This window comes from Brassica oleracea, chromosome C9 (genome assembly GCF_000695525.1).
Source record: "Brassica oleracea var. oleracea cultivar TO1000 chromosome C9, BOL, whole genome shotgun sequence".
Lineage (NCBI taxonomy): Eukaryota > Viridiplantae > Streptophyta > Magnoliopsida > Brassicales > Brassicaceae > Brassica > Brassica oleracea.
In genome coordinates this window covers 47,181,074-47,194,528 of record NC_027756.1, presented here as the reverse complement: position 1 = coordinate 47,194,528, position 13,455 = coordinate 47,181,074, and the positions used below count along the sequence as shown (strand labels likewise).

Below are 13,455 nucleotides of genomic sequence, written 5' to 3'. Positions count from 1 at the left end.
CTAATTATAAACTAATTTTAGTCAATTAAATATTTATCAGTTTATGTTACTTAATTATTTTATGTAATCATCTAAGAAAGTAGATAGATATATAAAAATATTTCTAATTTTTTGAATTTTTTTTTATTTTTTAAAATTATGTTTTCTAATATCAAGATTATCTGTGTATATTGTTTTTAATAAAATCATAGTATATAAAAATTTCTATTTTTCATCTAAAAAAATAGTTATAAAAAAAGTATAACAGTATTCTAAGAAAATATTTTTTAAATGTAATATTGTTATTTTGTAAACTTTCCCTTTTGTATGAAATCATATTATATATACATATATTTTCGTTTTTCAATTCATTTTTTTAAGTTTGTAAAACATCTTTTTTTATTATTATATGTATATTCTTTTTGGAAAATTTTAAAAAAGAAACTAAATAAAAAATAAATAATAATATTTTACATGTAATATTTTTAATTCATTAAGGGTATCAGTGTAATCAATCATCGTAAAAATTAACGTGAGAACGACACATAACAAATTGATTTTTTTAATAATATTACAGAGATTCTCTATATTGATAATAGACAATAAACATATGAATAAAATATTAATTTTAAGAATAATTATTAAATCTAGTAGACTGGGGCGGGGACGTGGCACCTCTAGATCCATATACTTAGCCGGCTATGATTTCACCTCCCCCACCTATAACCGAATTTGTAAACTCACATATCGCATATTAGTGGATTGAAAATGGTACTGTTCTCACAGTTTGTGGTAGATAGATAGATTCACTGGACTTGTTGACCACATCGGTTTTGAATCGGGAAGATTGTCCAGTTTTTGCTTTAATATTGTGTCATCGTGGGAGTAGAAATCACTCGGTAAGTTCATTTCTAGAGATCGAGATTGCCAACATCCTAACAACAATCAATAAATGAAAAAGTGTATTTGTGACTCAACATATATTTAAACACGTTCCCAAATAACCCTGACAACCAGAATAACAAACCTTACCCATAGTACGCAAAATACAGTAAGTAACCTGACCCATAGTATTCAGAGCAACATTAAAAAGGAGTTCTGAAGTATAACAAATTTTAACTAAAAACAGAAAGTATAACAAATAGAAAAAAAAACAGTAGTCAAGAGGAGTTCTGAAGGTTCTCACATGTGCTTATTTCAGATAATATTGTCTCTCTATCCTCTATTATTAATTTTTGGAGATACTAGGGGAGAGAAAGAGAATCCACCATTGGACGTTCCAAAGATATCTTCAATTTATAACACTATTTAATTGCATTATTTTAATGCAATTTTAACACTAATTTTTTTTTTCATATAAAAATTCTCCAACCAACAATATAATTTCACACTAAATTCACTATAATAGTATAACTTGTGTTCCAAAGGTTTCTGTGAAAAATTACAATAAAGGTTTATGTTAGAGATGGCGTAAGCATAATTATTTTTAGTAGTGAGTCATTAGTAACACACTTTGTTCCGTACCTGTACCTGATCATTATACCCACTGAAATCAACATTTTCTCTGCTTGCACCTAATTTTCATGCTGAGTATAGATAAACAAAATCCATTATCTTCCAGTATTAAATTAAAAAAAAAATCAATTTCAATAGAAAATCTCGTTCTATTTTTCTAAACTCTGTAGAAATGATATAATGTAACAACAACAACAATGCCAATAATTAATCTTAACAAGACCCTTCTCTCTCTCTCTTACGCACACCACAAAACTGCTTAGTCTCGATCGTCTTTAATTCAAGATAAAGACCTGCTTAGTCTTTGTTTGTCTTTCATTCAAGATGAAGATCCTTCTGCGCTTCCTTGTGCAATGGCTTCTGATCCTTCAGCTTCACCTGCCTTTTCTGGTCCAGGCCCAGCAGATACCTTCACCATTGAAGGACGTAAAAGTCTTTCCCCTAGCAAGAAACCTTTCCTGTATTCTTCAAGTACTATACCTTCTTCGTATTCCGCAGAATCCTCCCTCATTATTGCCTCATGAAGCTTTCACACATCAAAGAGAAAAAGCAAAAGTATAAAAAAGATGTCAGTTGTTAGGAGTCAAGAAAGATCAACCAACAAAAGGCTTTATGTAAAGTTCAGCTCACTGAAACCAATCACCACTCAATAAAGTTCTGAAACTTTCCCAAGATGTATCCTTAAGACTAAACACATGAGCGCTTTATTTTTTTTTTTTTTTTTTTTGTCACGGTACTTTCTAATAGTAACTAAAAAGGCATCTCACTAGAATTAAGTCATTATTAGCTAAGAGCAACTTACCATTGGATCAAACTGCTTGCCGACTGTCTCCACAGTGACAACACCAAGCGAACCTAGAATCTCAACAAACTGTTTGTATATGCTCTGGTAGCTGTTAGTGACTCTCTCTTCTCCCTCAGTCTCCACCTTAATCTGGGACTTAGCTCTCTCGAAATTATCCAAAACCGCCAGAAGATTCTCAACAACCTCTCCTTGAGCATTTGAGACAAGGTTCAGCCTCTCCCTCTCGTTCCTCTTCCTGAAGTTGTCGAAATCTGCGCTGATCCTTATCAGCCGATCCCTCTCCACAGATAATTCGTTAGATAAAGTGGCGACTTTCTCCTCGAGCTGAAATTTTTGATCTTCAATGGACTTTAACGATGCTTCTATCTCAGCAATTTTCTCCTCGTTGTTTTCTGCTAGAGCTTCTTTATACGAACTCAGCAATGCTATGGCCACAACCGCTTCTTCTTCTTCCTCAGCGCCACCGTTTTCACCCTCCACACCATCAGTCTCCTGCTCAATGGTTTCAGAAGAAAGAAAGCAATCAACTTTACACAGACAATTCAGTTTCTCATAAGCAGAGACAAAACAGAGTCCCAACACACCATCACAATCTATTGACCAGAACAATCACATTAATAGGCTGTGTACGAATCCTTCGGGGAGTAATATAATCAACAAAGCTTAGAACTTTAAGCAAAGAAGCCGAGACAAAACAGAGTATCATCACACAAATCTTAAAACTTTTAAGCACAAAACAGAGTATCAATATACAGAAAATACCAACATAATCAATTGACTGTGAACAATCACATATTCACATTAATAGACTGAATACAAATCCTTCAGGGAGTAATATAATCAACAAAGCTTAGAACTTTAAGCAAAGAAGCTCAGACAAAACAGAGTTTCAACACACAGACAATACCAACACAATGTTACCGACCTGAACAATCACGTTAATAGACTGAATCTGAATCCTTCAGAGGCTAATATGTAATCAACAAAGCTTACACCTTTGCACTAATATACTCACCAGAAGAGTCTAAACACGTACACGAGAATCCCAATTGCGAAACCCTAAACCCTAATCACCCAATTAACATTTCCAAAAGCCACCAGAAGGTAAGACAGAGATGAGGCTTAATCGAAAAAACCTGGACTTCGGGTTCGCTCGATTCCACCTCCGTCTCAGTAGTTTCAGCTTCTCCCGAAGCAAAGGGTACGAAGTTAAGTAACCGGAGGGGATAGCCACCGGAGACGGAGCGGAGAGAAGCTCGGCGAGAGAGTGAGACGCTGGTGTTCCTTCCTCCGGCGAAGGAGACGCAGAAGGGCTTGAAGGGCACAGAGGGTGCGTGAAGTAGAGACGGTGTGAGGTGTAACGACGGCGTTTTGAGTAGACCGGCCATTGGTGAGAGTGGCGGAGAGGGATAAGGGAGATAGAGAGAGAGGGCCAACAGTTCGTTCATCTCCCCCGTCGAGTGTAGTTATCTATTTGTATCGTTTGTTTTTTTCAGCCGTTGGATATAGTCTTGATTTATTGATCGGACGGTCACTGTTTAACTGAAGTACGTAGGGGAGTTTTTCTAGGAGATAGAAAGTTCTAGAAGTTTGTAAGGAACAATTTTATGCTCTGAAGAAAAAGAAAGATACAGAATAACCATTTTTACAAGCTGTACAACCTTTCTTGCCAACATTTGAGTTGTAGAAGACACTACTAGTATCCGGCGACCTTTCTTCATACCTTTTTTAAAATTCTTCATTTTCCACGGGTGATTCTCTCGTCCTAAACTCCTAAAGAAGTTTTAAGGCATAGAATCTCTCAACAATCTGATGGGAACTTCTTACCAAAGCAAAGTCTTCAACATCTTAACTCAGGACAGTTTGATACTCTCTTTAGACCGTTGCGTTTAGCTCGGTTCTGACTAGTGTTTTTCAAGGCTGTAACCCTGCAAATCCTCCTTGTTACCTCTCATTTGTTAGGTCCAAGCTCCTATAAAGAAAGATCTGCCCGGTGTTTTCTCCAGATCTGCAAACGGTGCGCATGTGCCGTAGTCTAATCTCCCTGTAAGACCTTTTATCCTCACGCTTAGTGTTACCTCAAACCTAAAGATGTCTCAACCAAGTAAAAGTCTCAACTTGAACAATAAGCAACCGCAGGAAGAGGAAAATGATGACCTGGTTATCTTTCCTGACGTCGACAACTCTGAGCTCATTGTTCGCTACCAACTCAGCCTAGTGGGTAGACTCTTCAACAAAGAGCGACGAAGTGTTGAAGGTCTTATTGCCCTCCTGCCTAGACCTAGCATCTGGGATGTTAAAGGTAGAGCCAGAGGTGTGGATTTAGGGAATCATAGGTTTCAATTTGACTTTGATTCAGAAACTGACCTTCAGAAGGTGTTAAGCAAACGTCCATGTCATTTCAACAAATGGTCTTTCACCTTGGAACGCTGGAGTCCCCACATAGGCGATTCATTCCCTAATAAGATGACCTTCTGGGTTAGCGTCATTGGTATCCCGACACACTTTTGGTTTGATCCAATCTTCAGAGCTCTTGGGAAGTGACTCGGGCTTGTAGGGAATGTGGAAGCAAAGGCAGCAAAATTCGAGTTGGAGCTGGATGCAGAGCTTCCGTTGAAGTTCAATCTTCGCGCCCAACTACCCTCGGGTGAAATCGTCCATGTATCGCTGGAATACCCAAACCTCCAACGCTGGTGCCACCATTGCCATCTCTTATCTCATGAAATTGATATTTGCCCCCAACTACCTGATGAGCAAAAAGAACAGTTCATAAAAGAGAAAGATTTATCGAGAGACCAAGGTCCATATCCTAGAAAGGAGGCCAATAGGAATGGAGAGAACCCAAGGAGAGCAACTGCACCTGGCTCAAAGGCTCATGTGATGCAAGAAAGGAGGCCAGTAGATTACTCTCAAAGAGACAACAGGGACAGCGTTTGGAAACGCATTGACTCCCGTTATGCTCCTAGAGAGGATCACCGCCGAGACCACCGTCATGCTCCTCATGATCTAGAAAAGCAGCCACACCAAAAAGAAACATCCAACAAGAGAAGATATGAGAAATCTTTTGCCTCAAGTAGACAAAGAGAGGAAGTACGAAAAACAACTAGTAAGCAGTTACCTTCAAAGAAAATCTCTGAGGAAGAGCATCCCCCTTCTGCCTCTCGTGCGCAACAACCTATTGACCCCAGTGCCCTGCTTAAACCTGCGACCGAGAAGCCTCAAAGAGAGAGAGAATCAGAACCTCCTCCCCAGAACATGTAAGGGAAAGGCCATTCAAGCTTAACCTGTGAAAGAGATCTTCAGATAATCAAAAGTTGAAAGGGCAAGTGTCTGACTTGGAAAACGCTTCTGATGAAGGAATTTCTGCAAAAAAATGTTTAAACTTCAACGAAGAGAAGACTCCTCCTCTAAAAAAACCGCAAGACGCACCACTCCCCCCGGTAAAAGAAAAGGAAAAGAGCTGGTATGAGCAGACTCTAGAAGAAGAAGAAGAAGAGACTTTGAATCAAGAGATAGTAAACAAACCTGACACGCCTGTGGAGAAGACGATGGAGACAGTGGAGGACCTAGATGCAGAAAAGATCTTAGAGGATGAAGATTGGATGGCTAATGAAATTAACTATGATGATGATGATCTGATGGATGAAGACGACTTGTTAATTGAAGATATGGAACATAAGGAAGCGTCGATCATTTCTGCCAAAGCGTCGAAGCAATCGACGACTGATGGTCTCTCTGCTTTGGAGGAAAACAACAAACTTTCGGCGAAACCAAGCCCCCAGGCTCGATCTGATCATCGTTCGGACTCTACCCTTGCTCAGACGCCATCATCCAGCTCGCGACCATCTCCGGCGAAGAAGAAAAGCGGTTCTCCAAGTCCTCTCGCTACTGGCGTCTCTCTCAGACAGAAGAATCTCTTGGTGGGCCGGGCTACAAAGCCAAAAGCTTCAAAGAATGGTCCAAAACTCTCTCCAGCCCATACCCAAGTTCCAAGTGAAACTGAAAAATCAGAAATGTTTTCGAAGAACAGCAAAAAAATCATCTAAGGTGGGAAGCAACAAACCACCAAAAATCCTAGGATGAACATAATTGCATGGAATTGTCAAGGGGTGGGAGCCGACTTGACCAAGGAGCATCTACATGAGTTGTTCCATTGCTTTTTACCTAGATTTTTATTTCTTTCGGAGACTAAGAACAATCGGAGTTTTTTGCAAAATGTGCAAGTTTCTTTTGGATATGATCATGTTTGTACTGTTGACCCTGTTGGTAGAAGTGGCGGACTTGCACTCTTTTATATGGATGATCCCTCGGTTACTATCTTATATACGGATGCACATATGATTGATATTGAAACTAGACTTGAAGGACACACGATTTTTATGACCTTCGTATATGGAGACCCTGTCATTCGATAACAAGACCTAGTTTGGGAAAGATTGTCACGCATGAGTACCAACCGAGGGGGAGCGTGATTTATGATTGGAGATTTCAATGAGATCGCTGGAAATCATGAGAATAGGGGAGGAAGGCATCGTTTAGAGAGTTTTTTTCTCCCTTTCCGTATCATGTTGGAAGATTGTGGAATGCTTGACTTCCGATATAAAGGAAATTCATTCTCGTGGGTGGAAAGAAGACGATCCGGTAAAGTTAAATGCAAACTTGATAGAGCAGTTGCAAATGAAGAATGGCACGCCCTATTTCCCCATTCCGTTGTAGAATTTTTACAATTGTGGGGCTCGGGCCACAGACCAGTCGTAGCACGTATTCAATCGAATGTTTGGCGGACAAAGAAGAGCTTCAGATTTGACAAAAGATGGATAGGAAAACTGGGGTTCAAAGAAGCGGTAACCTCGGGATGGGAACAGTTTGATGCAATTCCAGTCCAGAATTTTCATCAAAAAGTTACCTCATGCCGAAATAAAATCAGTTCTTGGAAGAAGCAAAATCCAACGAACTCTGCTATACTTATTAAAGAGTTAAAACAGAAGATAGACTTGGCACAAGATGATGAAAACTCTACGACTGAAGAATTAGAAGATTTGAGGAGACAATTAATTTTGGCCTTACGAGAAGAAAACATGTTTTGGGAACAAAAAAGTAGAGACCAGTGGCACAGAGATGGGGACAGAAACACGAAATTTCATCATGCCATCACAAGACAACGAAGAGCCCAAAACAGGATCATCAGTATTAAAGATAAACATGGGAGGCTGGTAGAGAGTGAAATCGAGGTGGAGAACGTGGTTGTTCAATACTTTCGAGACCTCTTCTCTACCTCTTCACCGACAGAGCTAGACACCTCCCTTCGATTCAATTCCGGAAAGGTGTCCCATGATGATAATAGGCTACTTTTGGAGAAACCATCGGAACAGGAAATTAGGAGAGCTCTCTTCGACATTAACCCGGATAAAGCTCCCAGACCAGATGGTATGACTAGTAAATTGTTTCAAAAATTCTGGCGTGAGATGCGTCAAGACATTATTAGACTTGTGCAAGACTTCTTTGCGACGGGCAGTTTCGACCCACTATTGAACCAGATAAATATTGGCCTCATTCATAAAAAGAAGAAACCTCGAGACATGACTGAGTTCAGACCTATTAGTCTTTCTAATGTTAGCTATAAGATTATATCTAAGCTACTTTGCAAGAGACTTAAGAGGGTTATCCCGCGGTTGATCTCAGAGACACAGTCTGCTTTTGTATCAAAACGCTTGATCACTGATAATATCTTGATAGCACAAGAAAATTTTCACGTCCTGCGGACGAACCAGAGATGTAGAGAAGACTTTGTGGCTATTAAAACGGATATGAGCAAAGCTTATGACAGAGTGGAATGGAACTTCCTTGCAGCCTTGATGTTAAAGATGGGGTTTGATGAAAGACTGGTTGACCTCATTATGTGTTGTGTCACGTCGGTCACATACCAAATTTTAGTCAATGGGCAACCAAGAGGGTGAATCTTACCTAGGAGAGGGTTGAGACAAGGAGACCCTCTCTCTCCCTTTTTGTTCATCATGTGTACGGAGGCCTTGATCTCACTTTTAAACCGAGCAGAAGCAGAAAAGAAGATTGAAGGTCTTCGGGTTGCTAGGGCGAGCCCAAGGATCTCTCATCTACTATCCGCAGATGACAGTCTCTTCTTCTGTAAGGCGGAATTAAGCCAGTGCAAAGAGATCATAGACATCCTAGACATATATGGGAAGGCATCAGGACAACAACTAAATGCATCAAAATCTTCGGTCTTTTTTGGAAATAGAGTACATTTATCTCTGAAGCAAGACATAAAAGAAGCTCTTGGTTTTTCTTCGGAAGGAGGCATGGGGATGTATCTTGGGCTCCCCGAGCAAATATGTGGCTCGAAGATGAAAGTGTTCTCCTTTGTACAAGATCGATTAAATGGGCGAGTCAACAATTGGTCATCTAGACTCCTCTCCAAAGGGGGGAAAGAGGTCCAGATTAAATCTGTGGCTCAATCAGTACCAACCTATGTGATGTCAAGTTACTTGCTCCCACAAGGCATTACTGATAAACTAAGGAGCACAACTTCAAATTTTTGGTGGAGCTCAAAACAAAACAGCAGAGGTTTACATTGGATAGCATGGGACGAGATCTGTACTCCCAAAGACTCCGGGGGACTAGGTTTTCGTGACCTTCATGACTTCAATATAGCGCTTCTTGCTAAACAATTATGGAGATTAATTCATTACCTAAACTCTTTATTGGCACGAGTTTTAAAAGGAAGATACTACAACCACACCTCTCCTTTGGAAGATCGACGAACATACTCACCATCATATGGATGGCGTAGTATCATGGCAGCAAAACCTCTACTCATTTTGGGATTACGGAAAACTATTGGTACGAGTCGAGATACAAAGGTCTGGAGTGAGGCATGGATTCCAGACTCAGTGGCTAGACCACCCAGACCTGCAAGCCATATTGTTTACAGACTACCTCAACTTCTTGTTCAGTCCTTTATTAGGACTGATACCAAGGAGTGGGATATACAGCTTTTACGAGGTTTTTTTCACCCGGAGGATATCCCGTTGATATTGGGGCTAAAACTATCACACTCTTCGGCCCCGGATGGATATGTTTGGCATCACACAAAATCAGGAGTCTATTCAATTAAAACCGGTTACGACCTTCTCCAAGCAACCAAGCAGAGCCTCACACACGAAGGGGCCATAGAACCGAGTATTACGAGCCTTCAGAGCCATGTATGGAAGCTAAAGACTCCGACCAAGATGAAACATTTCCTGTGGCAAGCCATATCGGGCTGTGTGGCGACGACAGAAAGGCTAGCGTATAGACACCTGGGGCCCGATAGGAGTTGTCCTAGATGTGCTGACCCAGTGGAGTCGATTAATCATCTTCTTTTTGAATGCCCCCATGCCCTTCAGGTTTGGGCTTGATCGGACTATCCGTCCCTTCCGGGTTACTTCCCGAGTACATCTATATACCAAAACATGAACTTTCTGTTTTGAAAGAGAAAAGAGGTGGCTCCACTGAGACCACAATTCGATACCTTCCCATGGATCTGTTGGTACATTTGGAAGGCGAGGAACGATAAACTTTTTAATGGGAAAGTCGTTTCCCCGATGGATACTATCCAACACGCATCTCTTGAGGCGGAATGTTGGAGGAAGGCTAATGAAAAGGAGGAAGTAAATGAGGATCATGATGATCCCTCTACTATAGAGAGAGAGATAGTGCCCCCTTGGACACCCCGAAGCCCTACCTGTCAAATTGATGCATCATGGATCAATAATGGCAGCGTTAGTGGCTTAGGGTGGAGTCTTAAGGATCAGTTGGGCTCGAAACACTTTGGATTACGGGCGTGTAACAGAAGCCTCTCAGCTTTGCATGCTGAGATGGTAGGGTTACTTTGGGCAATCTCATGTATGAGAGTCATGAGGATACCTTCGATACGGTTCGAGATGGATTGCTCGGACCTTGTGGATATGACTACGAACCCAGTGGAGTGGCCAACATTTGCGACAGAGATCGAGATGTTCCGAAGATTACAGGAAGACTTCGAGGATGTGAGCCTGTCTCATATTCCTCGAAGTAGGAATGGTCGAGCAGACACACTAGCGAAAGAAGCGAGAAGTAGAGGATATATCTTTTCACATATAGATCAGACCCGGACAGACGGAGATGCTCCTCGGAGAATCGGCTCGTCTGCCACCACTTGATTTAACTCACAAAAAAAAAAAAAAAAAAAGAAGAAGACACTACTAGTGGTCAGCAGTCTTAGCAAGGTCTTTCCTTTCTAAGGCATTGCTAATTTTTAGAAGCAATCTTGTGTTACTATTAACTAGTTTTACAATATGGACTTGTGCTATATGTTCAAAACGGCCTTCGTGGAAGCAAAAGCCCAAAGAGACGATATGTTATAGATAATGAGTTATAGGACAGCATGTGTGTTTGGGTTGACAAAATATTGAGAGGAGATTGTGTTTCCTCATGTTTCTGAAAATTATTAAGCTCTATTGTTCTGTATAAGTGTATGCGTCTCGAGTCTACAAACAAAGTGATAGTATTCTTCCAGGAGATTAGAGAAATCAGCCGAAAAATTGACATAAGTTGACACTAATATTTGTCATCAATAGGCTGTAACAACTATTTCTACGCCATCGTTAACTAGATGTGTATAGTGAATTGTAGTCATCTAGATCGATGGTGTGATGAGGGCTGTGAGTGTATAGTATTTTTTAGCCATAATAACGTGGAGTACAAAATTACATGCTGAGTTATTTATACTTTCATCCAATCAAAAAGAAAAAAAGATGTAGTCCATTTATTCCAAAATAGAGTAATACTACTTTAATCAAGTAAAATTTTACTTTCATTCCCATTTTTCTCTTTTCTCCTTTTCAACTTTGTTTTTCTAACATTTTTACTCTACTAATTACCAATCAAACCCAAGAGGATTAATATAACATAAAATCAAGCATAATTTGATGGGTGATGTATATGTACAGTGTTAGGAAAATAGTATCATATCACATATGATTGCTCTCAAATCTCAGATATCACTTTCTATATTAGTTGCATAATTCTTTGTAATCATTTTGATTATGCTCTTTGATTTGTTTAGTTAATATATATAAATATTCTCTTAATCAATAATACACACCCCAATTCATAAAACGTTAATTATGTCAATATACCGTGAGCGTGACCAAATTGTAACGAAAACCACTTTAATATTAAATATTCAACAAAAATGTGTTGTTTTACACAAAATACATAGTATAAAATTAAAAATGATTTAATACTATAATGTCTGTTGAAGACTTGAAGTTAATTGATAAACAATAACGTCTAGTTTTAGCATGCCGTTGACCACAAAACATGTTATTTTCTAATTAGATTATGAATCATTAATTAATGGTCTTAAATAATTACGTGTTTTATATTATTATTGTAAAAGTTTACTGTTATGAATCATGAAGTGGATTGTCCATGACCTAGACCATACAAGTTCAAGACTAGAGTCCATTAAAGGTTTACATCCAGCCACATGGAAGACTCATTGAACCTTAGTCAAATATGTTCAAAACTGACTTCGTGAAAGTAAAAGCCCAAAGAGACGTACTAAGACAGTTTATATGTTATAGATAATGAGTTATAGGACATCATGTGTGTTTGGGTTGACAAAATATTGAGAGATTGTGTTTCCTCATGTTTCTGAAAATTATTAAGCTCTATTATTCTGTATAAGTGTATGCGTCTCGAGTCTACAAACAAAGTGATAGTATTCTTTCAGGAGATTAGAGAAATCAGCCGAAAAATTGACATAAGTTGACACTAATATTTGTCATCAATAGGCTGTAACAACTATTTCTACGCCATCGTTAACTAGATGTGTATAGTGAATTGTAGTCATCTAGATCGATGGTGTGATGAGGGCTGTGAGTGTATAGTATTTTTTAGCCATAATAACGTGGAGTACAAAATTACATGCTGAGTTATTTATACTTTCATCCAATCAAAAAGAAAAAAAGATGTAGTCCATTTATTCCAAAATAGAGTAATACTACTTTAATCAAGTAAAATTTTACTTTCATTCCCATTTTTCTCTTTTCTCCTTTTCAACTTTGTTTTTCTAACATTTTTACTCTACTAATTACCAATCAAACCCAAGAGGAATATAACATAAAATCAAGCATAATTTGATGGGTGGTGTATATGTACAGTGTTAGGAAAATAGTATCATATCACATATGATTGCTCTCAAATCTCAGATATCACTTTCTATATTAGTTGCATAATTCTTTGTGATCATTTTGATTATGCTCTTTGATTTGTTTAGTTAATATATATAAATCTATATTATTAAAAGAGAAGTACCCATTTGAAAATTTTCTTACTTCATTTTTTTTACATGTCTTTTTCAGTTGCATTTATGAAATATCCTAAAACGAATGAAACTGCCTAGTTTATTACTTGTCTTTTCATCTATATTATTAAAAGAGAAGTATCAATTTGAAAATGTTCTTACTTCATTAATTAAACTCCTTTTTTTTACTTGTCTTTTTCAGTTGCATTTATGAAATATCCTAAAACGAATAAAACTGCATAATTTATTACTTGTCTTTTCCGTTACATCAATGAAATATGTTTAAATGAATTTAAACTTCGTATTTTATTGTTTGTATTTTTCAGTTACCTTAATGAAATATCCTTAAATAAATTTGGACATAATGTCATTTAATCAACCAAAAAAACTCATTAGTTATCCTTATGTGCATAATTTTAATAATAGGGATTTTTAAAAACGTGCATCATTAAAATGCTACCTAAAACATGCAGCACTAATATATAGCATGCATCAATAAAACTAGAATTTGACTCACGCAATTGTACAGATATTATTTTCAGTTGATTAAATTTAAAAATAATTATTTATTCAAAAATATTTAAGAATGACTATGTTTTTAAAAATTATATGGTATTATTTGCTCATAACTCATTTGTCATTTGATAAATTCTTAGAAAGAAAATTTTAGCATAATATAACTCAGTTGCCATTTGCTAAATTTATGGTTTTTATTTATATTTTTTATTATTTAATTATAATATTTTTATTTTATATTTGAAAGATAAATGAATTTTCTTTCAAACAATTTTTTGTAAATGCATTTTTT

General features: G+C 37.8%; 2 protein-coding genes across 2 annotated transcripts; one reads left to right on the top strand and one right to left on the bottom strand.

Annotated features, from left to right (window-relative positions):
* Window positions 1-1,576: 1,576 nt before the first annotated feature.
* On the bottom strand, window positions 1,577-3,755 carry LOC106312931 (protein GrpE-like). The gene is made up of 3 exons (XM_013750634.1): window positions 3,436-3,755; window positions 2,297-2,791; window positions 1,577-2,020 (listed from the first exon to the last, which is right to left on the bottom strand). The coding sequence occupies exons 1-3, from the start codon at window positions 3,745-3,747 to the stop codon at window positions 1,814-1,816; spliced, it is 1,014 nt and encodes a 337-aa protein (XP_013606088.1). The 5' UTR covers window positions 3,748-3,755; the 3' UTR covers window positions 1,577-1,813.
* Window positions 3,756-4,390: 635 nt separating this feature from the next.
* Window positions 4,391-6,345, top strand: LOC106315200. Its single transcript, XM_013752949.1, has 3 exons — window positions 4,391-4,790; window positions 4,857-5,486; window positions 5,603-6,345. Exons 1-3 carry the CDS (start codon window positions 4,391-4,393, stop codon window positions 6,343-6,345), a joined length of 1,773 nt encoding a protein of 590 aa, XP_013608403.1.
* Window positions 6,346-13,455: the final 7,110 nt, after the last annotated feature.

Coding starts and splice junctions, on each gene's coding strand:
- LOC106312931 (XM_013750634.1), bottom strand. CDS start 3,747: ATGAACGAACTGTTGGCCCTCTCTCTCTATCTCCCTTATCCCTCTCCG. Junction 2,792..3,435: donor CGAGCGAACCCGAAGTCCAG/GTTTTTTCGATT, acceptor ACCATTGAGCAG/GAGACTGATGGTGTGGAGGG. Junction 2,021..2,296: donor GCAAGCAGTTTGATCCAATG/GTAAGTTGCTCT, acceptor GATGTGTGAAAG/CTTCATGAGGCAATAATGAG.
- LOC106315200 (XM_013752949.1), top strand. CDS start 4,391: ATGTCTCAACCAAGTAAAAGTCTCAACTTGAACAATAAGCAACCGCAG. Junction 4,791..4,856: donor CTTCTGGGTTAGCGTCATTG/GTATCCCGACAC, acceptor TCGGGCTTGTAG/GGAATGTGGAAGCAAAGGCA. Junction 5,487..5,602: donor GCAACAACCTATTGACCCCA/GTGCCCTGCTTA, acceptor AGAGATCTTCAG/ATAATCAAAAGTTGAAAGGG.